At 51.8% G+C, this 26,961-nt stretch overlaps 2 protein-coding genes across 2 annotated transcripts; one reads left to right on the top strand and one right to left on the bottom strand.

Annotated features, from left to right (window-relative positions):
- On the top strand, positions 4,739–11,592 carry LOC102185436 (keratin, type II microfibrillar, component 7C). Its single transcript, XM_018047727.1, has 9 exons — positions 4,739–5,178; positions 6,781–6,989; positions 8,010–8,070; positions 8,192–8,287; positions 8,868–9,032; positions 9,302–9,427; positions 9,656–9,876; positions 10,573–10,604; positions 11,092–11,592. Exons 1-9 carry the CDS (start codon positions 4,795–4,797, stop codon positions 11,277–11,279), a joined length of 1,482 nt encoding a protein of 493 aa, XP_017903216.1. The 5' UTR covers positions 4,739–4,794; the 3' UTR covers positions 11,280–11,592.
- On the bottom strand, positions 19,219–26,147 carry LOC102183211 (keratin, type II cuticular Hb1-like). Its single transcript, XM_018047728.1, has 9 exons — positions 25,718–26,147; positions 24,766–24,974; positions 23,924–23,984; positions 23,043–23,138; positions 22,649–22,813; positions 22,274–22,399; positions 21,866–22,086; positions 20,086–20,117; positions 19,219–19,951 (listed from the first exon to the last, which is right to left on the bottom strand). The coding sequence occupies exons 1-9, from the start codon at positions 26,084–26,086 to the stop codon at positions 19,770–19,772; spliced, it is 1,461 nt and encodes a 486-aa protein (XP_017903217.1). The 5' UTR covers positions 26,087–26,147; the 3' UTR covers positions 19,219–19,769.

The raw sequence follows: 26,961 nt of genomic DNA on the forward strand, positions 1-26,961 counted from the left end.
TTACTGTGACTCTCTATCCTCAGATATTCTCTTTGCTTTCCTTTTTTCACAACCAACTTTACTGTAAAGGGACTTTATTTTTTTGCATAAAAATTAGATTGATTTTATCAAGCCCCTCAAAAGAAATTCAGCTGGAATTATATTGCATTATACTTAAAATTAATTTAGAAAGAATTGATATCTTTAAAATATTAGGTCAGATTATTTCTGAATATGATATAATTCTACTTAGATTTTCTTGTATTCTTTTATAAGAGTCTAACCTCTTTCATAAATAGTTATGTTTATTGTTACATGGCAACTATTGCACTGCTTTGATCACTCTTAAGAATGGTATCTTTATTTTTCTATTTATTTTCTTATTGGTGACACTGATATAGCAACACACTTTTAATTTTTGTAAGTTGATCTTGTAACCAGCAACACTGCTCAATGTATCCTGTCATTTCTAGAGTTTTTTGGTTGATTTTTGTTGAGTTTTCTATGCAGCTGATCCCACTGTCTACAGATAATACCAGTCCTTTCTCTCCTACATTAATTGCATATATTTATTTTCTTGGCCAGGAACTCCAGTATGTCAGGCAAGCATGGCTTTGAGAGCCAATGTCTTTGTCTTGTTCCCAACCTTCATTGGAATGAGCCCAAAGTTCACCCTTTAGGTATGACACCCTTTGAGATCCACCAGTACTCTTTGAATATTTCTGTGCTGTTCTGCCCTTTTCTACCATTCTGACTTCCCCAAGCCCTACCCACCCTTCAAATCCCAGCTCAAGTCTGGCCTTTCCCACAGAGCCTCCCTGATTGCACCAGCCTACAGTGAGCTCAGTCCCTGAAACAGACGCACTTTATCAGACAATTGACAATCAAGCATAATCAATCTCAAACTGCCTTAGAAAAAGGACTATATCTACTATCTTTAACATGTACTTGTTTCCAAACCTACCTGATTAAACAGTCAGCTTTTGGAAGACAGGGAAGTATGGAAAATGTCTCCTCATCTCTTACAGGACATAGTACTCGCTGAATAAACAGTTGTGGAGTATGTGACGGTGCCACAGTTTATCAGCTCCAGCCGCTGTGCCTCAGTGTATTGCAAGTTCAAGGCCGAAGGCAAAACTGGAGGCTGCAAGATTGGAGAACAAAGTAGGAAAGGGGAGGGGACGCAGTTCCCTCCTAGATCGCAGGCAAAGCAGGCTTAGCCTCAGGGGCTTTCACATAGACCGGCTCGTTTCATCCTTAGGGAGGCCTAGGAGGCCAGCGTTCCAATCCTCACTTTACAGACGAAGAAACAAGGCACATTAGGGAGGCCTAGGAGGCCAGCGTTCCAATCCTCACTTTACAGACGAAGAAACGAGGCACACAGAGATGGCCTTACTCGTCACACAGCTAGTCAGAGGCAGAAATGGGATTTGTATCCACATCTCTGGACTCTCACATCCTCTCACAGGCTTCACTGAAACAGCCTCGTCTCTTCCAGACAGGCAGCACTCAGGCACAGCCCGAGCCAGGGTGGTCCTCTTGCACCTAGTGATTTTACCTAAAGTAAAAAGAATTAAAGGACTCGTGGGTACAAAGGCAAGAAGAAATGACCAAAGTCAGGGCACCCATGGGTCAAATGCCAGGCAGACAGGCAGGTGACCACCAGAAAACTGCACAGTTATGAATAAGGCTGGGTGATGCTAGGCATCCCAGGGTGGTAGGCAGGAATCAGAGCTACAGGGTGAGCTGCAATTCCAGACAGCAGAAGCAGATCAGTCCCCAGGCAGACCCAGGCCAGCTGTGTGAAGGAGAGACACAGGGCACAGGCCTTGGCGACCAAACCATCCTGGGATGCGGCCAGAACCTTTATAGCCCAGGACGAGGGCGGGGCCCAGTCCAGCCTGGCAGAATGCTGCTGTCCCTTTGTCAGCTTCCTCTCTAAGGGGGTCACCAGGGCTCAGTTCTCTTTGTTCTGGACCACTTACACATAAGTGCTTTAATTAAAGCTTGCTGAGGCGGCCTTGATTGTCTCATAAAGATGCCGGGCTAGTTTCTGCTCACACAAGGATGATACTTCACAGCCAATGCTCACTGACCCTTGGCAAGGTCCTGCTGGCCCCTGTTAGTATACAGTGTAGGGGGGAGCACCTCCTGCCTCCAGGGTAGGGGAGAATACCTCCTGCCTCCGGGCATGCTCCTCATCCTCCCAACATTCCAGCAAAGTCTGGATTGCATTCATATTTTACAGATAAGGAATCTGGGAAGCATAACTTATCACAGGTCACAAAGCTAGTAAGTGGCAGAGCCAAGCTGCCAACCGTGCTTTTCATCTCCAGAGTCTACGCTCCCATCAGGACCGGGACCTGAGTACACTCATGGCTCCCCCAACCCAAGGAGATGGGTGTGTCTACACAGAGACCCTCAGTGAAGAGTCCAATTTGGATACCGAGCCCACTGGATCCAGGTAGATGAGCAGGATCAGAGGACAGAGGCAATTAGGAGTGTGGCGACAGATGGAGGATCCACCGTCTTCCATCCCTCAGCACTTGACCAAGAATTAATCTCACATAACCATTGGACATACAGTGAGAAACTTCCAGAAGCTCACCAGTTCCCGCTGAGACAAGAGGAGAGAAATATCTGGTTCTCTCTTGGCAGATGTTTGAGCCAGCAAGGGCTGAGCAAGAAAGTACCAACCAGCACACCTCCCACAGAATCACCCCCAAAGTCCCACTGGGCATTCAGCTGGATTCAGTCACCCCCAAACTCCCAGGCTGCCTCCTGTGTGTCTCTCACAGCTGATGCCCCTATCCCACAGAGCCCACTCCAGGCACAGGAGTCTGCGGAAATCTGTGCCTAGGGCTCAAGAGGAGGGGCTGCGAAGGTCTATTTTCAGCTCCGAGTGTATGTTGCCAGCTCCCTGCCAGATCTCCACAGTTCACCCATTCCCGGCCCTCCCAGAATAGATGGCCCCTCCCTCACCCTGGGGCATAACTGACCACTCACCTGAGAGGTGGTAGGGAGGGCAAAAGGTGAGGCTCTGGGAGAATGCTTGGAAGGCTATTTTTAGCCCAGACTGGGTCAGCATGTGGTGGCAGGGGGTCAGGAAACAGGTTCATCAGAGGAGTCACCCTCAAGTAGAAAGGTGCTCAAGAGACATACGCTCGGAAGGGTTTATAGGCTCACATTCTCAGATGAGGGAAACCTCCTGTCTCAGTCCCATAGTCCACCCATCAAAGTCATCAGTGACCCAGGTGCAAAAGGAGGGGGGCAAAAGGACAGCCATATGAACCCCCACCTCTGCTCACCCAAGGATCCTCTGAGGGAGGAAGTGACACCACTTCAGGACTCTCGTGACCTCCCCTACCTCCAACACCTTTCACTCTTCCAAGTGGGCGCATACACACCGACAGTCATCACTCAGCTTCCCTGCTAGGAAACCGAAGGACTTCCACCCCGCCAACATCTGACCCCAGCTCAACCTGGGCATTAGGGGCTTCCTCCTACCTGTGACCTCCCTCCTTCCCACAGTGAACAAGCCTTGGCATCCCTGGGGCCATGCCAACCCTCTCCTACCTCCACATACCTCCAGTCTCTGCTGGTTCCCAGGACCTAGCAAGGTGCATGGCTGGCACTGGATAAGAATGTACCGAATGAATGAAAGAACTAGTGATGGCACGGTTTCCAAATTAGAACTGAGCTCCTTCCTCGTCTCCCACCAACCCTAGCCTTACCCTACCCTGGTCCTCCTTAAACACACCTCCAAGGAGGCTCCCTGGATTAATCCTGCAGCTCTGGGGTGTTCTACTCTCACTCCTGCCCCCTGGCCCACCAGTGTGTGCTCAGTTGCTTCAGTCGTGTCCGACTCTTTGTGACCCTTTGGACACTATGGACCCACCAAGTTCCTCTGTCCATGGGGATTCTCCAGGCAAGAATACTGGAGTGGGCTGTCATCCCCTTCTCCAGGGGAGCTTCCTGACCCAGCAGTCAAACCTGCATCTCTTAAGTCTCCTGCATTGGCAGGCAGGTTCTTTACCACTAGCGCCTCCTGGGAAGCCCACCAGTAGTGATGCCTAGAACTCTGAAGAACAACCTTGGTTCTCTCCTGAACTCTCTGACTCAGGTTCTCCCATGTCCCAGTGGATGCCCCATGGCTCCTGCCCTCCTAGGAATATCCAAAGTGCAGGGGTCATGCTCTCTCCCAAATCTCTCCCACAACCCCCATCACGGAATAGGCTCTGGGTAGGAACAGCTTAAGAGAAGCTCATTTTGACGGTGAAGGATGGGACATACTTTAAGAGATAAAGGCAAAGAGGCCCATAACGAGAGGTTGCTCGGGACAAGCCAACCCCCTCATGGGACAGGCCAACCACTCTACCCCAAGGCCAGGTCGTAGGTCCAGGGCCCATGGTCCAGCCCTGTGCCTTCCAGAAAAGGATTTGGGGACCAGGCTCTACCCCAGGTCACTGCAACTATCGCCTGCACTCAGAGCATGGAGTCCAACTAGATACTTCTAGGAGGTCTCCACTTCCAGTAGCAATGGGAGGGGGAGAGGAAGCTCGTAAACGGCTTTGAAGATGAAACAGGCCTGAGGCCGAGATTGTTGACACAGCTTTACTGAATAGGCAAACAGTTGGCTCTTAAGAGGCCAGGGTGATGCCAAGCCAATAAAATGCAGCTGTTGTCTCTTTGCTGCCCCTTTTACTGCCAGCTACCCTGGTGCATAAAAGGGCCTGCCACAGCTCAGGGAGCATAGGCCTTTGGCTCAGTCCTCTGCCAGCTTCTCCACTGTCCAGACACCTCCCGGTCTCCAACATGACCTGTGGCTTCAGCACTGTGGGCTCTGGATTCGGCAGTCGCGCCTTCAGCTGCGTCTCCGCCTGCGGACCCCGGCCCGGCCGCTGCTGCATCACGGCCGCCCCCTATCGCGGCATCTCCTGCTACCGCGGCCTCACCGGGGGCTTCGGCAGCCGCAGCGTCTGCGGGGGCTTCCGCGCCGGGTCCTGCGGCCGCAGCTTCGGGTACCGCTCCGGGGGTGTGTGTGGCCCCAGCCCTCCCTGCATCACCACCGTGTCAGTCAATGAGAGCCTCCTCACGCCCCTCAACCTGGAGATAGACCCCAATGCGCAGTGCGTGAAGCAAGAGGAGAAGGAGCAGATCAAGTGTCTCAATAACAGGTTCGCTGCCTTCATCGACAAGGTGAGTCTCCTTGATCATGCCTTTCCTGAATCCCACCCATGCTCAGAACCCCAGCTGGGCACTGAGGAAGGAGGCAGAGACATGCCCACAGAAACCCTCAGGCCAAAAGGAGAGGAAGTCATGCCTCTTGAACACAGACAGAAAGACAAGAATATGCTCAGAAGCTGCCTCGTCTAATGGGGGAGACAAACGGAAAACACAGAAGCAGAACTAAGGGGAGAAACTTTAGTGCTGAGAGATAACATCTTGTGAGCAAAGGGCTGCTGTGTGGGTGTTCAATGCATTTGAGGACCAGCAGCTGCTTACTTAGCAAGGAGGTACTCCCCGTGTCCAAGCAGGGCTGGTGACTGCGATACTGGAAGACTGCCCAGAAGGAATCTCCTGGTTCACACAGAGCCCTTGATATAACAGTGGTTACTTGGCCACTGAGCAGGGCCCAGAGTGGCTTGTCCATGCCTCTGTGCCTGGGATCCAGGGGTGAGCAACAGACTTGGTCCCCACTCTCCTTGGCCTTGTGGAGAGGAAGGTAGTATGCGGTCTGGTTGAAACCATCTGCAGATGTCAGTGTCCAGCTCAAGTCTTCTCCACTGAATCCAGGCAACTGCCCTGAGGCAGTGGTTCGAGGGGCCAGGGGAGAAGGCTTCATTGAGGAAAAAGTTCTGGGGCCAGCGAAGGTTATCCAGAGCCAAACTTCTGAGAATTCATGCTACAGAGATACCCACCAGGAAGGGCCAAAAGGATCTGGAGCTCTTAAGAGCATGAGAGACCAACAGTAGCGCAAGAAAGAACTTACAGGAATGTGGCAAAGTTATTACAGAAAAGGATCTGAATGGGGTGGTGGGCCAACCTCATGGAAGAAGAATGGATGTGAAATTTCTCTTGGGCACAATTGTCAGCAATTATTGTAGTAAGAGAAGCAAGCTCCCCCCATCCCACCCCCACCCCGCAGGGCAGAAGATCAAAGTTGGAATTCTTCTGCCACTATGAGATCTCAGGCAGTTACGGAACCTCTCAATCCTATAAAACTTCCTCATCTGTAAAACAAGGGGGTTGGCACACACCACACCCCTGCACTAATAGTCCAGGTGACTATTATTCTAATTGCATTGTTGTCGTAGGATTTTGATTATTGGCACATACTTTATTTGGTAACTTTTACAGCTGGTTTTTCTAAAAAGGTTGACCTGTTCATTCGCACGCTGACAGTTACACCTGTCTTGGAATAGCAGACATTCTGCATTCGTGTGCTTTTCTGCAACAGGGCTCATTAAACTCTCAGCAAGGCAGGCACTCAGGACAAGGGTTAAGTGCTGGGCCCAAGGACACATTATTAACAAGAGCAGCAGGGTCTGGACTCTGCATGGCTTTAGTGCTTTCCATGACAGTAGGTATACTGCCTTAGAAGAGACTGACATTAGCTCCAAGGAAGAAATTCCAGGAGAGCCACTGAAGCCCTAACATGGTTTAAAGAGAGGGGACATATGCTTCTGAGGACTCTGGGTCAGAGAGTTAGGGATCCTGGGTCTTGGTGCTGGGACCCTCCTGCCTCCTGCCCTCTGGTCCTACAAGAAGAGGTTCTCAGGCTCTGCCTCTGTGCGGCAGGTGCGCTTCCTGGAGCAGCAGAACAAACTGCTGGAGACCAAGCTGCAGTTCTTCCAGAACCGCCAGTGCTGCGAGAGCAACCTTGAGCCCCTGTTCGAGGGCTACATCGAGACACTGAGGCGGGAGGCCGAGTGCGTGGAGGCTGACAGTGGAAGGCTGTCCTCGGAGCTCAACCACGTGCAGGAGGTGCTGGAGGGCTACAAAAAGAAGTGAGTGTGGGAAGGCACCGGCTCCGGGAAGGGCTTGAAGGTGGCTCCAGGCACAGGGGAGCATCCAGACCTGTGGCTGGGTCTCTGCCTGATGATCAGGAAGAGCCTATGCCCTCTGCCCCTCCTCGAGGCACATGGGTTCCATGGGTGGGTCCTGGCCCCCTGGGGATGGAGCTCAGCCTGACTTCCTACCAGCAGGTCAGGGAAATGATGTTCTCTCCCTTTCTTCTACCCATAGATTCTTCTCTTAGGACCCCAGAAAAACTAACATTGCTGATCCTTTTGAGTCTAGCTTTCAAAGTCCTGGACCTTCTTTTGAAGTTCACCCCTTCACTCAGCTAACACTTTCTGAGCACCTACCAGGCACCAGGCAGATCTGGACAGGGTGATAGCAATCCAGGGGTGAATGATAGACCCAGCTCGTGTTTTTGTGGGGCTTGCAGTCCCCTGGTAGGCAGAGATGGCAGAGTCACAGACAGAGACCTCCGATGACAAAGAGTGACACGGAATACGAAGGCACACACTGGGTGCTGCCAGGCCACCGTGCTCCCTGCCTCTGGCTCTGCCCACAGAGCAGGAGGAAGCAGCAGGCTCCACATCTCTTGGCTGAGCCAGGAGGAGGATGACAGAGGGGAGCTCCTACCACCTGTAGCCAGGGGCAAGGGGAGGAGTCAGAGGAAAGGGAAATGCAGACCTGGGTGAGAAAAGAAGGCACCTCCCAGCCCCAGCCACACACACGCACATGCACACACACAGCTTCTAGATCCTGCCCCGGCCCCGCCTCCACCCCCACCCCACCGAGGAGCCCAGAGGTGATGTGAAGGTGGGTGTTTCAATAGTCCCGTGTATCCCAGGAGGCCTGGACCAACCACCTGATTCCTCCCTGGTCCCACCCCATTTCTTCTGGAGGTGGGGAAACGAGTGGAGGGGGGAGCTAGGAATCAGGCTTGTTTGCTTACATGCTTCATGGTCAAGTTTAGAGTTGCTCAGAAGGGGCCCTGTTTTCCCCATACCCCTCAGGTATGAAGAAGAAGTTGCTCTTCGGGCCACAGCGGAGAACGAGTTTGTGGCTCTAAAGAAGGTAAGTGCGTGAGCCAAGCCCCTCCCTGAGCCCCTGGCCACCCTGTCCTCTCTGTCCTGTGACGCTGCAGCCAAGCCCACAGAGTGACCTTGAATCTCACGGCCCCTTGAACCCCACACAGGATGTGGACTGCGCCTACGTCCGCAAGTCGGACCTGGAGGCCAACTCAGAGGCCCTGATCCAGGAGATCGATTTCCTGCGGCGGTTGTATGAAGAGGTGAGAGGGTTCTTGGTCCTGGTGGGCATTCCTGAGCCCCTGTCCAGCCCTCCCACTGGCCGACTGATGCAGAAATACAGGATGAGACTGAAGGGTTAGGCAGAGGAATGGAGAAGCAAAACGGGATAGAATTAGTAAGGGGCACGGAATTAGTAAGGGTGACGACCTCTAGAACAGCTGTGCCTTGGGAAACCAAAGCCCAGGCAAACACCTTGACCGCATTTTCTCTAGCTCAGATTTTCTCTGGCAGCCAGGAGCCTGTGGATGGTCCATGAGAACAAGAAATGGGTCTCCACACAGGGGCCTGGACCCCAAGGAAGTGTCCCCAACATGCTGGCTGCAGGGACAAGATTTACAGGGGCCTGAAAAATCCCCAAAGCAAACATTTGAGACATAATTGCACTTTTTTCTAAATGGGATTTCCTATCTGTATGGAAAGTGATGCAATTTCATCAGGTAATTGTCTACTCCAAACGAGACTTTGGCTCCAGATGGACCTAAGAGATTACAGCCATTGGCGGGTGAGGAAAAGCTCAGATAACTTGCTTATACTTCGTCTTTCCTGACTCCCGATCCACAGGAGATCCGTGTTCTTCAAGCCAACATCTCGGACACCTCAGTCATCGTCAAGATGGACAACAGCCGGGACCTGAACATGGACTGCATTGTGGCTGAGATCAAGGCCCAGTATGATGACATCGCCAGCCGCAGCCGGGCCGAGGCCGAGAGCTGGTACCGCAGCAAGGTGAGTGCTCCAGGACACCTGCCTCCTAGACGCAGCAGTGGTAGGGACTTGAGGTATATATAATTAGAAAAACCTTCTTTTTTTCCAGGGATTCTGATCCCTAGAGATGATAACAGAAGGGCAGATGGTTCTCAGGTTACAGTGGCAGGACTGAGTTGCCATGTATGGTTGCACAGGCTGAGCACTGTACACCTGCAAATCATCCACGTTGTCCTGAGTGGGTGGAATGTCATATGCTGAGCTTCACGAGCCTTTCTGCTTTCCTCCAGTGTGAGGAGATCAAGGCCACGGTGATCCGGCACGGGGAGACCCTACGCCGCACCAAGGAGGAGATCAATGAGCTGAACCGCGTGATCCAGAGGCTGACAGCAGAGGTTGAGAATGCCAAGTGCCAGGTAAGGAGTGTTTGAGGCCCACCCAGGGTCCCACCAGCAGTGTGTGTGCCCAGCTGGATCTCACCATTCACTCTCCAGCCCATCTGGATGACTTGAGTCCTTGGTTATGGCCATGGAGAGGTCTGTTCCTGGGGTGATCTCATCTGGGTGGAGAGACTGGACACATCCAGGAAATGGACACAGAGACCCAGAGGCCATAACCCACCTTATTCTCTCCTGGGCCCTTAGAACTCCAAGCTGGAGGCCGCAGTGACCCAGGCTGAGCAGCAGGGCGAGGTGGCCCTTAACGATGCCCGCTGCAAGCTGGCCGGGCTGGAGGAGGCTCTGCAGAAGGCCAAGCAGGACATGGCCTGCCTGCTCAAGGAGTACCAGGAGGTGATGAACTCCAAGCTGGGCCTGGACATCGAGATCGCCACCTACAGGCGCCTGCTGGAGGGCGAGGAGCAGAGGTAAGGGTCATCTCGGTTGCCGCATGAGTTCCACTTGCATAGGTCTGCCCACTTCTGATTTTTCCTCATCCTAGTCTCAGTCCTAAGAACTGGTCCCAAGCCAGACTCTGAGCTCTTTGAAACCTGTATCTCGAAGGACTAGAATACGGTCAATAGCATACAGAGAGGAAATGAGGGCCAGGGCCACTGCAATGTCCAGAGTCCCAGAGAGCCCAGGGCCTTCCTAGATTTAGAACCTAGGTGCCCTGCCTCCCAGTTCAGAACATCCTCAAATTATTCCATCCTCAGCTCTTGCAAGATCCACTCCCTGCCAGGTTTCTTGGCAGTCATCCTGCCCTAGTGTGGAGATGCTGGCCAAACTCTGATCCTGGCCTCATGTGACTCCCCAAAAGAAACTTCCTCTTCCTAAACCTGAGCCCAGCCAGGTATGCCAGGTATTGTTGCTCCAGCTGTGCACTGCACAAAAGCAGCCAACTGAGGGGCAAGTGAGGATAAAATTCAATATATACTCTGTTTGCTAAATAGTGTGCCCTGGCATTGCTGCAACTGCCAGAACATCACTTTATAAATGTTAACACAAGGGCATAAATATAGGCCAGAAATAGCCCATTTGACCCATCCTGGCACCCAGAGGAAACTTGAGGATCTTATTCTAACCTGTTTTCTCTTTCCCTTATTCACCTTTTCCCCACTCAGGCTGTGTGAAGGCGTTGGAGCTGTGAATGTCTGTAAGTATTCTGAGCCATGAATAGGAAAATTCTAGACTGGGCAATAAGAGTGTCCTGGCTATGAGTGTATAGAGATACCAGGAGGAGTGTTTCAAAGAATTCCCTCAGTAAATGGGAGTAGGTTAGTCATACAGTAGGAGAGACTGAGGTTAGCTAACAGGAAGAACCTCACAGTATGAATGAGATCGGAAAAAGATCACCGCAGGAAGGGACCTCAGATGTCACACAGTACAACCCTCACCTTGTATAGTGAGGACACTAAGGCCCAGAGCAAGGAAGGGACTTGCCCAAGGCCACAAAGGAGATCCAGGGCCAGAAGCCAGGGCTCCTGATTTGCAGGCTAAGTTTCCGTCCACACCTTCAGAACACCAACTGAAGGCCCTTTGTGTCCTTCCTGGGAGGGCTGAACAGATAAGAGAGGCCAGAGGAAGGTGGCCAGATGCGGTGGCCACTAGCAGGCCTCCTGACACAGCCCTCATCCCCGCAGGTGTCAGCAGCTCCCGCGGCGGGGTCGTCTGCGGAGACCTCTGCGTGTCGGGCTCCCGGCCAGTGACGGGCAGCGTCTGCAGCGCCCCCTGCAGCGGGAACCTGGCGGTGAGCACCGGCCTGTGCGCGCCCTGCGGCCAGCTCAACACCACCTGCGGAGGGGGTTCCTGCAGCCTGGGGAGATGCTAGGCGGCCCCCAGGGAGAGCCAGAGAGGCCCCTCGGCCTGCCAGAAGTGCCACCGCCGCCACTGCTGGCTGAGAACAGCAGCGCCTCGGTAGCTGGCCCCCTCGTGTTCTGAGAATACACCACGCCCTCCTTCCCTTCAGCCTCTGCTCTGCTCATCTTGTCGCACCTGAAGGGGATGCAGCCTGGGGAGGGACTCCTCCCCTCCGCTGTCTTGGCCTCTGGCCTCGCCCAGGAAGAAGAGCGCTCCTTCCCATGTCCCCTGACTCTCTGGCCTCTTGTCCCCGACGTTTCTCTAATAAACCGATGGACCCGCTTTCTGTGCTGTGATGTCTGGCTTTCTGGGAGTGAGCCCCACGCACCGACTGGTGAGCACCCCAGCCCAGGGAGAAGGCCTGAGGACTGGAGTGCTTCTGGCCTGCCCTCAGCCTGTGCTCCTGCAGGGCCTGTCCCCGAACAATGCCGGCCTCCCCCTGGCCAGGCAGTGCTGACCTTCCTCAGTCTCACCTCTGGGTCTGGGGTAGCTGGGGACTTATTCCTCTGACTGGTTTTGGAGGGACCCAAAGGAGGGCACAGGAATCCGCTGGAAGGCTATGTATGTGTGTTAGTGTGTGTGTGTGCACACACTTGTGTGCACACTTTTAGCTCCCTTCCCACCCACCGTGCTTGCTGGGCACACCTTCACGCTGCTGCCCCACCTCCACCACACAATGCACCACAGCAGTAACAGTCACAAGTGCCAACAGCCACCTCAGGGGGCCACCCTGTGTCAGCCCAGACCCCACCCCACCTCATCCCCACTGCTGCCCACCAAACAAGGGGAGATGAGACCCTTGACACTGGCCCCTCCCCCTTCCACACCCCTCCCCAGCACCTGGAACAGCCTCCCCGCAAAGCCCTGTAGCTGGTAAAGGGGTACTGGCTACTGACTCTCCCAACTGCCCCACTTGCTGCCCTCACCCCCACATACCTCAGAGCTTCCATCCGGAGACTAAGATGGCTCCCCTGCCCCCTGTGTGGCCTGACCTTGCATGTCCTCTGTTCAGGAAGTGTCTGGGGGGGGTCTTAGGAGAAAGACCTTGAGGAGCCCCAGCCCCATTCTGGAAGCACCAGGCCTGTAGTAACCCCTCTCCTGTGTCGCCCACTTCCCTCCCACTGGCCCTCTCCTTGTCTGCCTTTGCCTTGCCTTATCCCAGAGCCCAGTGCTGGTCCTTCCTCAGGCCCTGACCTTTCTACCCAGCTTACCACACTCTCCCTGGAGGACCCAGAACCTTCCTCACTCCCTCCTGGAGTCTAGGGTTCCTTGGCTCCTCACCCAAGCCCCTTCTGCTTCCATCACCCTCACCCCCTTCCCCTCTCTTGAACTCTGAGTCTCTGGCCTTTCACTTCCTTGCTCTGCAGGCCAGGCTCTCAGCTCTTCCCTGGCTCACTTCCCTCACCCAGGCAAACTCACCCTCAAGCATGAAAATGCCTCAGGGCCCTTCCCTCACCACTCTGAGCACACTCCCTGGGCAATTACCTCCACCCCTTGCCTTCCGTTACCACCACGGTTAACATCCTCCCAGGTTCAAATCCTTCAGCCCAAATCCCCGTGGCTCTCCCCTGCCCTGACCTCACTCCCCAGCTTCAGACACACTAGCCCCAGTTCCTCCAAGACCTCTCCACTTGGCTGTCTTGGAGACTCTTCCAACCCAACAGACCTTCGAGATGAACTGACTATTCCTCATTCCCTCCAGTGGGGTCTCCTCCTACCTCACCTGTCAAGATCATCATCACAGCTGCCCAAATCTGAGCCTCTATGATCTGTCCAGGCCTGAACTCTCCCCTTCAAAACCAAATAACCCCTAAGTGCTCTCCTTTGTACCTCCTAAGTATTCCTCTCATCCATCTTTTTCCTCTCTCTGCTGCTGCTACCATCCGCATTTTGGCCGCCACCATCTTGGTTGGAGACCTGCTGGTCTTCCCTTCCAGTCTACACTGTGCGGCAGCCAGAGGCATCTTTCCAAAACACAGATCTGACAGTGGATGAAGTCAAGACTTTCGACCATGACGTGCCAGTCCTGTGAATCTGGCTGTGACCCATCTCTCAGTGTCTCTCATCACTCCCCTGCTCTGACTTGGGAGCCCTGAACACCTCTTAACTGAGAGCTGGCTTTTGCACAGCAAAGGAAACCATAAACAAAATGAAAAGCCAACCCTCGGAATAGGAGAAAATATTTGCAGACGAAGCACTAACAAAGAATTAATCTCCAAAACATATAAGCAGCCCATACAGTTCAATATAAAAAAAATAGACAACCCAATTAAAAAATGGGCGGAAGATCCACATGGACATTTCTCCAAAGAAGACATACATATGGCCAACAAAAACACATGGAAAGATGCTCAACATTATTAATCATTAGAGAAATGCAAATCAAACCTGTAATGAGGTATCACCTCAAACGGGTCAGAAAGGCCATCATTTAAAAATCTACAAACAATAAATGCTGGACAGGAGGTAGAGAAAAGGGAACCCTCCTATACTGTTGGTGGGAATGTAAGTTGATACAGACACTATAGAAAACAATATGGAGGCCCCTTAACAAAATTAAAAATAGAGCTACCATATGACCTAGCAATCCCACCACTGGGCATATAACCAGAGAAAACAGCAGCTCAAAATGACACACGCACCTCAGTATCCATAGCAGCACTGTTTATAATAGCCAGAACATGGAAACAGCCTAGATGCCCACCAACAGGGACATGGATAAAGATACAGCACAAATATATCATGGAATATTACTCAGCCATAAAAAGGAACAAAATTGGGTCATTTCTAGAGGCATGGATGGGCCTTTCAGTTCAGTTTCTCAGTCATATCCGACTCTTTGCAACCCCATGGACTGCAGCACACCAGGCCTCCCTGTCCATCACCAACTCCGAGAGCTTGCTCAAACTCATGTCCATCGAGTCAGTAATGCCATCCAACTATCTCATCCTCTGTCTTCCCGTTCTCCTCCTGCCTTCAATCTTCCCCAACATCAGGGTCTTTTCCAATGAGCCAGTTCTTCGCATCAGGTGGCCAAAGTATTGGAGCTTCAACTTCAGCATCAGTCTTTCCAATGAATATTCAGGAGTGAATTCCTTTTGGATTGACTGGTTGGATCTCCTTGCAGTCCAAGGGACTCTCAAGAGTCTTCTCCAATACCACAGTTCAAAAGAATCAATTCTTCAGTGCTCAGCTTTCTTAATGGCCCAACTCTCACATCCATACATGACTACTGGAAAAACCATAGCTTTGACTAGATGGACCTTTGTTGGCAAAGTAATGTCTCTGCTTTTTAATATGCTGTCTAGGTTGGTCATAGCTTTTCTTCCAAGGAGCAACTATCTTTTAATTTCATGGCTGTAGTCACCATCTGCAGTGATTTTAGAGACCAAGAAGTAAAATCTGTCACTGTTTCCATTGTTTCCCCATCTATTTCCCATGAAGTGATGGGACTAGATGCCATGATCTTCATTTTTTGAATGTTGAGTTTTAAGCCAACTTTTTCACTCTCCTCTTTCACTTTTATCAAGAGGCTCTTTAGTTCCTCTTCGCTTTCTGCCATAAGGGTTGTATCATCTGCATATCTGAGGTTATTGATATTTCTCCCAGCAATCTTGATTCCAGCTTGTGCTTCTTCCAGCCCAGCATTTTGCATGATGTACTCTGCATAGAAGTTAAATGAGCAGGGTGACAATATACAGCCTTGACGTACTCCTTTCCCAACTTGGAACCAGTCCATTGTTCCATATCCCGTTCTAGCTGTTGCTGCTTGACCTGCATACAGATTTCTCAGGAGGCAGGTACGGCTGTCTGGTATTCCCATCTCTTTAAGAATTTTCCATAGTTTGTTGTGATTCACAGAGTCAAAGGCTTTGGCATAGTCAATGAAGCAGAAGTAGATGTTTTTCTGAAATTCTTTTGCTTTTTCTATGATCCAGTGGATGTTGGCAATTTGATCTCTGGTTCCTCTGCCTTTTCTAAATCCAGCTTAAACATCTAGAAGTTCACAGTTCACATACTGTTGAGGCTTAGCTTGGAGAATTTTGAGCATTACTTCACAGGTGTGTGAGATCAGTGCAACTGTGCGGTAATTTGAACATATTTTGGCATTGCCTTTCTTTGGGACTGGAATGAAAACTGACCTTTTCCAGACCTGTGGCCACTGCTGAGTTTTCCAAATTTGCTGGCATATTGAGTGTAGGACTTTAACAGCATTGTCTTTTAGGATGAACCTAAAGACTGTCATACAGAGTGAAGTAAGCCCAAAAGAGAAAAACAAATATTGTATATCAATGCATACATGTGGATCTAAAAAAGTGGTATAGATAATCTTATTTGCAAAGCAGAAATAGAGACACAGATGTAGACAACAAATGAATGGCTTCCAAGGGGGAAAGGGGTTGGATGGGAGGAGCTGAGAGATCGGATTGACACATATACACTATTGATACTGTGTATAAAATAGCCAGCTGATGGGAACATACTGTATAGCACAGGGAACCCCACTCCATGCACTGCAACGTCCTAAATGGGAGGGAAATCTAAAAGGGACGACATGCATGTGTGTATTACGTGTGGCTGATTCATTTTCCTCTTCCCTAGAAGCTAATACAACATTGTAAAACAACTATATGCCATAAAAATCAATATTTAAAACTTGAGGCCTGCCCACAGGCTCTACAAGGGCCTTTTCAGTTCTGACCTTTTGGGGAAGTGACTCTGGACTCTGCTCTGGGATTGTAACACCTCCTTCCCAGGGACTTAGCAAGGAGTCTGTAATAACCTTGGGAGGTTGTCCAGGTGCCACCTGGGGGAACCCAGGGACACCCCCACACCTCTGGAGGTGATGTACTTGCCGTCCAGCTACCAGCTCAAGGGACCAAACAGGACTGACATTGTATACTCAACTTCTGTAAGAGCTTCAAGTCCTGAGGCCCTGAGCCCCACCTCACACCTTACAAAATTTTTTAAAGAATTATAGCAGATCTAACTCCAAGGAACAGAAACCATTCAAGGTGAAAAGAGGCCCCTGGGCTCCTAACCTCCAACAGACAAGAAGCAGGCTAAGAACACATGGGCTGTTTCTCATGGAAAAGAAAGGATGGTACAAAAGGTGAGGCCAAGATTCCAAAGGATAGAGACAAGGGCAGAGGAGAACCAATTCCAGGGAGCAAAATTAAGCACTAATCAGATACACTCCCAGTCTCTGCAACAGGAGGAATTAGCAATGAGTGCCTGACTGTACTTAGAACTGTTATGAATCAGGGACTTCTCACTGTGTCAAATTTTTCCTCTTTCTAAACAGAAGTGCAGATTGTGGCTATCCTACCCCAGAAGCTCTACAAAGGGCCTTTTCTGTTCTGACCTTTTGGGGAAGTGACTCTGGACTCTGCTCTGGGATTGTAACACCTCCTTCCCAGGGATTTAGGATTCTGTAATAACTGAATGCAATGGTGATTGCATGATAGGTGTGGTGGACATAAATAATTGTCATTTAATTCAAAAGACTTCAGCCTGAGGTAGATAATATTGGAGGAGCTACAATAAAAGAACCATATCCCAAGAGTCTCATGTGTTAATGGATCTAATCCAACCAGTGAGATCCTGAATTTCCAGCTGATGTTGGATGAAATTGGATGAAATTTGGGGGGATCTTTGCAGGAGTTAGCATATGATGTTTGTGGAAGGGACATGAATTGTTGTGACCAGAAGGCATACTGTGGGGTCTGGTGTCCACAAGAAGACTTGGCCGTTCTGTTCTTCTGTCCACATATAAGCCAGAACAAGGTGGAGTCTACTTCCCCTCCCCTTGAGCCTGAGCTGGCCCTGTGACTGCTCTGGCCAGTAGAATATGGTGGAAGTGAACTTCTGAGCTCAATCCTAAAGAGGCCTGGCTGCTTCTGCTCCCTACCTTCCTTCTTAGAACCCAGCCACCAAGCAGCTATATGAGAAAGGCTCATATGGAGGAGAAGCAAGCCCCTGGACTCCAGTTATCAATGCATTGTCTGTCAGCTCCAGATTCACCTGCCATGGCCTGCTCTGTGAAAATTTAGAGGGGCCCTCTAAATACCTTCCTTTGTTTACTGGAACAAGATTGAGCTTTGTCAGTAGAGGGTGATGGAGAGAAAGCGCAAGAGGAAGGGGCTTTCCTTCCTGGCTCCAGGTTCCTCCTGGCAGACTCCTGCAGCACCCACAGTTTCTCCAGAACTTCTCCTGTGTTGCCAAGGCTTTTCTCCTGCAGTGCACAGTGGTTAGCAGTTTCCAGTATCCCCCTCGGGTGGTTTTGAGGTGGAGACACGTCTTCACAAACAGGTCTCCCTAGTTTTCCCTGGATCTGAGGTCCGGATCTTGGCATTGGGGTCCACTTCCTTGGGTGCGCTCCCTTAGGTCTAGAGGTAGGGGCTGCTCCTTATAACTGCAGCCCCTGTATGCTTAGATTTCTTGCTTCTTACTAGCCAAACTCTCATGACTCAATCGCCTAGTACAGTTAATAATTCTTTATATTAAACCTCATAGGTTCAAATGATTGTCTCCTGACTGATATGTCCTGGCCGAAAGCTCCAGCTGAACTCCTGGCTAGTCATTCAGTCGTGTCCGACTCTGTGTGACCCCATAGACTGTAGCCTGCCAAGCTCCTCTGTCCATGACATCCAGCACCAAATCCACCCATGTGAAATGAGGCCATTTTGGACCTTCCAGACATCCTAGCATCCCAAACAACATCACATAAAGTAGAAGAGCTGCCCAGTAAGCCTATTGAATCATTAGAAAAAATAAAGCATTATGGTTCAAGCCTCTAAATTCTGGAGTGGTATGTTATGTGCAATAGATACCTTAAACCTCCCTACAACCCAGTAGGTCTCATTATTCCATTTTACAGATGAATAAACTATAAAGCTCAGTGACAATCAGTGTCTTGCCAACAATTACAGAACTAGGAAACGGCTGAACCAACATTCAAACATAGGCTTGTATTAACCAAACTCCTTTAAATACACAATCTTACTTAGGGAGCCAGAAGGAGCCTTAGGAATAGTGTCCACCATCCCTCATTCTCTAGCCAAAGAAACTGAGGCTCAGAGGGCAGAAGCAACTTGCCCAAAGTCACCCAGCTAGGAAATGGCAGAGTCAGGACTCTGAATTAGAAGCCTGGTTCTCCTGACCCTCAACCTGGAGCTCTTCCTCTCCCTCACACTGTTGTCCCTCATGCCTTCCTTTCATTCTTGCCCTCACCCACGTACTTTTCCCCTCCAGGAATGTCCTTGGCAGGTTGGCAGAAGGATCACGCTGGGTGAGAAGCCGTAGGGCACATCTGGCCGTGTCTAGGGACAGCTTCAGTTGTCACAGCTGGGGGAGGGTGGACTACTACTGCCATTTAGCGGGTAGAGGCCAGTGGGCAAGTCACTGATCCTCACTAAATTTTAGTTTCTTCATCTGTAAAGTGGAATAATGATACCTACTGGATTATAGGGAGGTTTCAGCTGTCTATTGCCCTTCTGGCTCCCTAAGTAAAATGATGTATTAAAGAGTTGATTAAACCTACGTTTGAATGTCGATTCAGTCATTTATTAGTTCAGTAACTGAGCAAATCACTGATCCTCCAATGCACAGGATACTTGCCCCCCCCAGTAAGGAAGTCTCTAGCCCAAAATGTCAGTAGTGTTGAAGTCGAGAATCCTTGGTCTAGAGAAACCCATGACCACACAAGGCAGGGAGGGATTCTCCATCCCCATGGGTCTTCTCTAGTTTTCTCAAGGCTCCCGTGGCTCAAGGCCAGGTGGGCAGCTTCTACCACATCGTTTTCACCTAATGAAAAATAACTGAGTGCATGAGAGGTCCTGAGGACATCTCTGGCAGGGAGCACCTATCTCAGGAGGGCCCTGGCATTTATGAGGCTCTGAGGCACCAGGTCTGATCAGCCACAATTAGTTTATTGGAAACAAAGAGTGAGACAGACAAAAGAGAGCGTGCGGGCAGTTGACTCATTAGCTTCGTAGAAGCCTTCGCGGGCATCCTTGAAAGGTGATGGTCTCCCCTCCCACAGGGCACGGCCCTCAAAGAGTTACAGGAAAACCACCACCAGTGTTCCCCACGTCCATGCCGCAGGTACCCCCAAGATGTGCAGATCTGGAGTTTCCGGGGCCTGTCCCCCGTTCCTCCAAGATTAGGTGAAGGGGATCAGGCAGGACCAATGAATCCAGCAAAACCCAGAAGGCAGAAGAAGGCATGAATCCTCAAGACAGCAAAAGGACTACTAGGAAAGGCTACAGAAAGAGGTCAGGGTGCGCCCCAGCCTCCCCGGGGCTCAGGTGCCTGGCAGATGGCACGCAAAGGAAGCAGAGAGGGAGCAGGGAAGGCGGACCCTGCAGGCCCGAGGGCGGCCCCGGGGCGGGGTGGGGCGGGGGTGCAACGGAAGGGGCGTTCCGGTGGAGCGAGGGCCTGGCTGGGCCGGAAGGCGACCTTAGCACTTCTTACAGCCCAGGATGCTGCCGCCCACCCTAGAGCAGGGGCTGCAGGCGTCAGAGGTGCCCACCACCACGTTGCCGCTGCAGGGGGCGCTGCAGACGCTGGTGGTGACAGCAGGGGCAGCACCGGAGGCGCAGAGATCGCCACAGACGACGCCACCGCGGGAGCTGCTGACGCCTGAATGCGGGGAGAACAGGCAGAGACGCGGTCAGACACTGCCCCAGCCAGGCGGCGTGGGGCGGCGAACGTGCCCCCTCCCTAAAGGCATTGTGACCACCCGGCTGGAGAATGGGGAGGGGCGGGCTACTTACAGACATTCACAGCCCCGACGCCCTCGCACAGCCTGCGGGCAAAGGAAAAGAGAAAGGTCAGCGCCCTGAAAAGCCGCCGGTCCACACAGCCAAAGTGAAAGGCGAGGTCCCCCGCCCTCATTCTGAGCACTTGCCCCGGAAAGGCGCCATTAAGCGGTAGCCCCGGGTCACTGTATGGGTTCTCTCTAGCCCTTATTAGCTGAGCAACCTCGGATTTAGGAGCTTCCCAGGTGGTGTTAGTAGTAAATTACCTGCCTGCCAATGCAAGAGACATAAGAGCTGCGGGTTCGATCCCTAAGTCGGGAAGATGCCCTGAAGCAGGGCATGGCCATCCACTCCAGTATTCTTGCCTGGAGAATCCCATGGACAGAGAAGCCTGGCAGGCTACAGTCCATTGGGTAGGAAAGAGTCCGACAGGACTGAAGCAACTTAGCACACACACAGCCAGCCTCCTGGGGAAAATCTACTCCCTGAACTTTGCGGGGATGAACTCAAACTGTGCCTGTAAGTGCCTGATTTCTGCCATTAGGAAGGGTAGTGCTTCGGAAATGGTAGCTCCTACTGTTTCTTTCCGTTCTAATTGACTTGTAAATGTATTCGAGGAGCAGCAGATTTAAATTCCTGAATCTGGTCTGACTGGTATCACTAAAGCTTGGGCTTCCAGAGGACAGAATTTTTTTTGTCTATCCTTTTTCCCCCGCTGCAGAATCGACAGTGCCCCCAGGTGATGCTTGGCTCAATAAATAACTTGCATGAATGAATGGGATGATAGAATCCATTGAGAGCAGACTCTGAGATTAGCTACATCTAGTCCCTCACTTAACAAATGGATAAACTGAGGCCCAGAAAGAGGAAATAATCAGTGCCACTCCAGCCACCTAACTCCATCCAACCTGGGTTTCCTTCCTATGCGATGCTGTCTCCTTAAGGAAAACAAACACCCTCTGAGAGACCAAAGCAAACGGTTGTCTTAAGCAGCTTCAGAAACAAGGACAGTCTGCAGCTCACAATCTACCTTCCCAGGCCCATGTTTCCTAGGGAATCCACAGCAAAGCTCCTGAGTTCATTCCAAGAGTGTTTGGGGCAGAGGGATGGACCCTTCTGTTTCCAGGGGAAGAACCAAAGGGCACAGCCTGTGACTGTTGTCCTCCCAGAAGCGGTTCAGCCGCCCTCCACCTGAACATAGACGGCTAATGACCAGTGGGTCTCCCTTTGTGCTCAAAAGCGACAAGAAAAATGCCCAGAGCAGGCTACAGCTGCTTCAAGGGACCAGTCCCTGTTATCTGTCTACCCTTAATTTCACTTGCTGCAATGAACAAACACTTAGGCAAAGGCACTATATAGTTAGAATATATAAGTGTGTGTTGATAAAATCATCTATTGACGCTGTCATTGGGAGGAAATCTGAACTCCCAGGGCTGGAGCCAAGGCCAAGTTTGAGAATAGAGTTGGAACCCTGAGGGGCGTGTGCAGTGAGGGCCAGGAGAGAAGAATCACTATTGAAGGAAGGCGACCTAGCCCAGACAGGGCTCCTCAGGAACAGCAATTACTATGCCCTTGACTCTGGGCTGTGAGAAACAGATTTGCAAAAGCACCAATCCCAGATCAGCACCTAAGTGGGCATGAGAAACTGAAATGGGGCTAGAAACATACCTAAAGAAATTACTCAAATTACCTGTCCAGTTGCAGGGTGGGGAGCTTTGTCAAGTAGGAAAGTCAGGGACACCACATGATGAGAACCCAGGCAGGGCTGGGAGAGAAATTTGCCTACAGTACCCACCTCTGCTCCTCGCCCTCCAGCAGGCGCCTGTAGGTGGCGATCTCGATGTCCAGGCCCAGCTTGGAGTTCATCACCTCCTGGTACTCCTTGAGCAGGCAGGCCATGTCCTGCTTGGCCTTCTGCAGAGCCTCCTCCAGCCCGGCCAGCTTGCGCTTGGCATCAGCGAGGGCTGCCTCGCCCTGCTGCTCAGCCTGGGTCACTGCAGCCTCCAGCTTGGAGTTCTAAGGGCCCAGGAGAGAACAAGGTGGGTTATGGTCTCTCCACACAGCAGGAATCTCTCCCCTTCATCACCTGGATCACCCAGAGTGACCACAGCCTTGGTCTCAAGTCGTGCAAATGGACTGGAACATGGATGGTGAGATCCAGCTGGGCCTGTGGGAACCTGGGTGGGCCTCAAACAGCTCCTACCTGGCACTTGGCATTCTCGACCTCAGCTGTCAGCCTCTGGATCACGCGGTTCAGCTCATTGATCTCCTCCTTGGTGCGACGCAGGGTCTCCCCATGTCGGATCACCGTAGCCTTGATCTCCTCACACTGGTGGGAAGCAGAGAGGCTTGTGAAGCTCAGGACAGGACATTCCACCCATTCAAGACACTACAGATGTCCAGTGCACAGCCTGTGAAACCATATATGCAGCCCTGTCCTCCTACTATAACCTGAGAACTGTCTGCACTTCTGTCAGAATCTCTAGAAATCCAAATTGCCAGACAAAAGAAGCCTTGTTATTGTATACCTCACATCCCTTCCATCATGTCTAGAAGGCAGGTGTCCTGGACCACTCACCTTGCTGCGGTACCAGCTCTCTGCCTCGGCCCGGCTGCGGCTGGCAATGTCATCATAGTGAGCCTTGATCTCAGCCACAATGTTGTCCATGTTCAGATCCCGGCTGTTGTCCATCTTGACGATGACCGAGGTGTCTGAGATGTGGGCTTGGAGAACTCGGATCTCCTGCAGATGGTGGGGCGGGAGGGTGGAAGGGTCTTGTTTACACCTTGGCTTCCCCCACCACAGTGTGTACAAGCCTTCTCAGCCCTCCTGATCTCCCTGGGCCTCCCAGCGACCCCCCTCTGACAGCCTCATGGACTGTAGCTCCTGCTCAAACTCCTGTCCAACTCCGACCCCAAACCAACACCCTCTCTTCCGGATCCTGGTTTCTGCCAGGGCTACAATCACTTACCTCCTCATACAGTCGCCGAAGGAAGTCGGTCTCCTGAATCAAGGCCTCCACATTGGCCTCAAGGTCTGATTTGCGGAGGTAGGCACAGTCCACATCCTGGGAAGATGGGGAGTCTTTGAGCAAAGTGGTCCCCTGGTGATCATCATCACCCCAAATTCCTCTCTCTTCTCACCCATTACAAGGAGGTGAGGAGGAAAGGATTCCCTGTGTTCTTCTTCCTGTCCCATCTCCATGCTGCCCTTCCTGAAGGCATCTCATAACCTCCTCCCCTTCTAAGAACAAATGCCTTGTGCCTTGGAGATGAACCACCAACCTTTCACCCTTCCTTCCTGAGACCTCTCACTTTGCAGCTCTCCTTTTCCCCTTCCCTGCACCAAAAAGCCTGCCAGACTGGCTCCCTTGCTCAACCACCTTGACCTTTCCCTGTTTCCCTATAGTTCACCAAGACTCCACCTGGCCACAGTTGGCTCTGCTCCATCCTCCCTTAGATCCTGGGACTGTGCCCCTCCTCTTAACCAGACTCCTGAAACACTAGAAAGGACACCATCCCTCAGAGAGAGGGATGAGCTACAGAGAGACTGAAGCTACCATGCCTCCACGGAATCCCAGCCACAGACTACTACTTCTGAAACACCACAGAACATCCAGAGGTCAATTCAGCTATACCCCGGCTTCAGGGCAAGGTGTTAGTGGATTGTCCAAGGTTACTGCCCTGGCCAAAGCCTTGGATGTGCCTTTCATGACCTGGTCTATGGGAATTTCCCATCCTGACTTGGCAAAGTCACTGCTCCCCAAAGAAGATGAGACCATTGTTCTCCACAATGAGAGCCTGTCATTCTGAAATCCTTCATGGCTCTGCTTCCCGATCCCATGTTACTCACCTTCTTCAGAGCCACAAACTCATTCTCGGCTGTTGCTCTCAAAGCAATTTCCTCCTCGTACCTGGGGAAGAGGGCAGAGAGGGGAATCATGACAGGGCAGGTCTCCCCAGAGCCCCCTCCACATTTTACCAGTGAAGGGGACAACACTAGGGACCTCCCCACACAGCCAGATCCCTGGCAGCCCTGCTGGGTCCTCTCTGGTTGGACTTGGGGTGTGTCTATGATTCTCTCTCCACTTGGAATTGAGGGATCCAGGGGGTGACTCTTCTCGAACCTCACAGCCCTGCTGCCCAAACTGCTCTGAGGTCACCTCTGGAAGAAAATAAGGACTCAGCACCGGCCAGGAGTGGACAACAGCCCCTCTGGGACACTGCAGCCCCAGCCTCTCCCCACCTGGGTGTCCAACCTAGCTCAGCGGGGGGAGGACCTATGGATCTCAGAGGCCATCAGCATTAGAGCAAGCTAGACAGTGGGACACCCAGAGACACACACCTGGCAGCCCTGAGAGACACTGAGACTCATATCACATCCAGGTGCTACAGGTGGGAGCCTGAAGGGCCAGGCCTGGGAGAATGCAGAAGCCTCCTCCCCACAGAGCACAGGGCACTGTTGCTGGGTGATCAGGCTTCCAGAAGAGAAGCCTGAAGGAGGAGACAGAGCTCCTAGGGAATCATGGCCCTACTCATAGGCATCTGAGCAATGACTGCCTGATGGGAAGATCCTGCTGCATATCACCAACTTGCCCTGCATGGTCACATCCCCTTTGAAATTCTCCAGTCTCATCCAGTGGGTTGAATCCATGTCCATTTCCTGTGCCCAACATCACCCCCAGCCACACTCACTTCTTCTTGTAGCCCTCCAGCACCTCCTGCAGGCTGTTGAGCTCTGAGGACAGCCTCCCACTGTCAGCCTCTGCGCACTCAGCCTCCCGCCTCAGCGTCTCAATGTAGCCACTGAACAGGGGCTCGAGGTTGCTCTCGCAGCACTGGCGGTTCTGGTAGAACTGCAGCTTGGTCTCCAGCAGCTTGTTCTGCTGCTCCAGGAAGCGCACCTGCCATTTGGGATGGGAGGAGGGGTCAGATGGCTTCTACTGCCCCAAAGCCTATTTGGGGGATAGAGGGGATTGGGGAGTGTGCTGATTGCTTTATAGTAAACTCCAAAACCAGGAGTTTAGCAGAAATTAGACAGAGGGGGCAGTGGGAGACAAGGCAATTTCTGGATTTCAAGATAGTGATCATGTTTGTATTTTCTATATTAGGGTGAGAGCAAGGTGTTTGGAAAGATCATTCACTTCTCAGGTGAACTGAGTTATCCTGACCTGCTGAGTCTAGATGACATGTGATCAGGAGCTAAGTAGAGCTCTTTTTGCATTTGACTGCCCCATCAGTGCCCAGCTGGGACTTGGGCATGGGGTGTGGGGGTGGAGGTTCAGAACAGGTGTAATCAAGGACAAATATTTGAAGGCTGAACTGTGGTCCTGTTCCTGTATCTTAGGTGCATTTCTTGAGTCTTGTTTGCATGTATGCTTTCTTCTCTGACATGTGGTTCCAAGCCTTGTCCTTGTCTGTGGGGACCCTGCCTGTCTGGACAGAGGCTGCATATAATAACAGAACTCCATTCAGGAGCCCCTGCTCTAGACTCATCTCTCTGGTCTGTCTGTGCCCTGGATGTGTGTCCATTTCATCAGTCAGATTGGGACCTGAAAGGACCACATTATCTCCTGCACCCTGACTAACCCTTGAGTGCCCACCCAGGAAGGGAAGGTTCAGGAAGGGTGTGATCAAGGACACCCACCTTGTCGATGAAGGCAGCGAACCTGTTGTTGAGACACTTGATCTGCTCCTTCTCCTCTTGCTTCACGCACTGTGCATTGGGGTCTATCTCCAGGTTGAGGGGCGTGAGGAGGCTCTCATTGACTGACACGGTGGTGATGCAGGGAGGGCTGAGGCCACCCACGCCGCCGGAGCGGTACCCGAAGCTGCGGCCGCAGGACCCGGCACGGAAGCCCCCGCAGACGCTGCGGCTGCCGAAGCCCCCGGTGAGGCCGCGGTAACAGGAGATGCCGCGGTAGGGGGCGGCCGTGATGCAGCAGCGGCCGGGCCGGGGTCCGCAGGCGGAGACGCAGCTGAATGCTGGGACAGCACGGTAAGATCCACAAGTCATGGTGCTTCTTTGGGGCACGGGAGGCTCTCAGGAGGCAGATGGCCTAATGGAGGGCTAGTGGACGAGGTGTTCACTTCTGGGACATCACTGGGCCTTTATATATGTTTGGAGCCTGATGTATCCACGTGTTAGCAGCAATTAGACATGTTTATGGGCTTGGGTTGTTTAGCTGCTGTTGCTCCTTCCTTAATGTGCTTAATTGGGTGCCAGATGCTGCCAGATGTTTATGGCCTTTTACCCTAAACTGCACAATTTTTGTCCTCAAAGGGCCAGCTCACCTCTCCTCACCCCACCCCAACCTCCTCATACACAGATGGCGAAAGGTTTTTGAGGATAGGGGAGCGGTGACTCACGTTGGAAAGGAGGGCGGGGAAAGGCGGGGCTGCGGCTTCTTTCGTTACCACCCATTTAATGTGCTCATGCCGCTGTCCGTGGTGCTGATCACATCGGCACTGCAACACTGGGAGAGGGTAAGATCAACAGATGGGGAACTTGAGATCGCTCCGTGATTTCCTTTACAGGGATGGCTGTTTTTACAGCAGCAAAGCCTCACACACCTGCTCCCAGATTCCTCACCTGCACCTATCAGCCACCACTCTGTATCTTGTCTCTCTCTCTGTTTCTCTCTCTCACACACATGTACACACACACGTGCTGGATTTCCCATCAACAATCTCACAGATACTCATACGTGCTCATACACACATGCATCCACCTCCACTTGCATCTGACAAGTCCACTTCTTAGACCTTATTTGTCAGCCTGCGCTGAGAGGAGGCACGCCCTCCCACAGAATCTTCCATGAGGCCTAAGGGGGCACACCTTGGCTCAGTGGTCTCAAGAATGCCCAACCATTTCCAACAAGGCCCCAAGCA

Source organism: Capra hircus, chromosome 5 (assembly GCF_001704415.2).
Source record: "Capra hircus breed San Clemente chromosome 5, ASM170441v1, whole genome shotgun sequence".
NCBI lineage: Eukaryota > Metazoa > Chordata > Mammalia > Artiodactyla > Bovidae > Capra > Capra hircus.

What these genes read in the sequence shown, in the direction of transcription:
- LOC102185436 (XM_018047727.1), top strand. Translation starts at nt 4,795, where the DNA reads ATGACCTGTGGCTTCAGCACTGTGGGCTCTGGATTCGGCAGTCGCGCC. An exon ending in TCGCTGCCTTCATCGACAAG is followed by an intron (nt 5,179 to 6,780) that starts GTGAGTCTCCTT and finishes TCTGTGCGGCAG; the next exon opens with GTGCGCTTCCTGGAGCAGCA. An exon ending in AGAGCTGGTACCGCAGCAAG is followed by an intron (nt 9,033 to 9,301) that starts GTGAGTGCTCCA and finishes GCTTTCCTCCAG; the next exon opens with TGTGAGGAGATCAAGGCCAC.
- LOC102183211 (XM_018047728.1), bottom strand. Translation starts at nt 26,086, where the DNA reads ATGACTTGTGGATCTTACCGTGCTGTCCCAGCATTCAGCTGCGTCTCC. An exon ending in TTCGGCGACTGTATGAGGAG is followed by an intron (nt 22,814 to 23,042) that starts GTAAGTGATTGT and finishes CACCATCTGCAG; the next exon opens with GAGATCCGAGTTCTCCAAGC. An exon ending in CTGGAGGGCGAGGAGCAGAG is followed by an intron (nt 20,118 to 21,865) that starts GTGGGTACTGTA and finishes CTTTGCCCGCAG; the next exon opens with GCTGTGCGAGGGCGTCGGGG.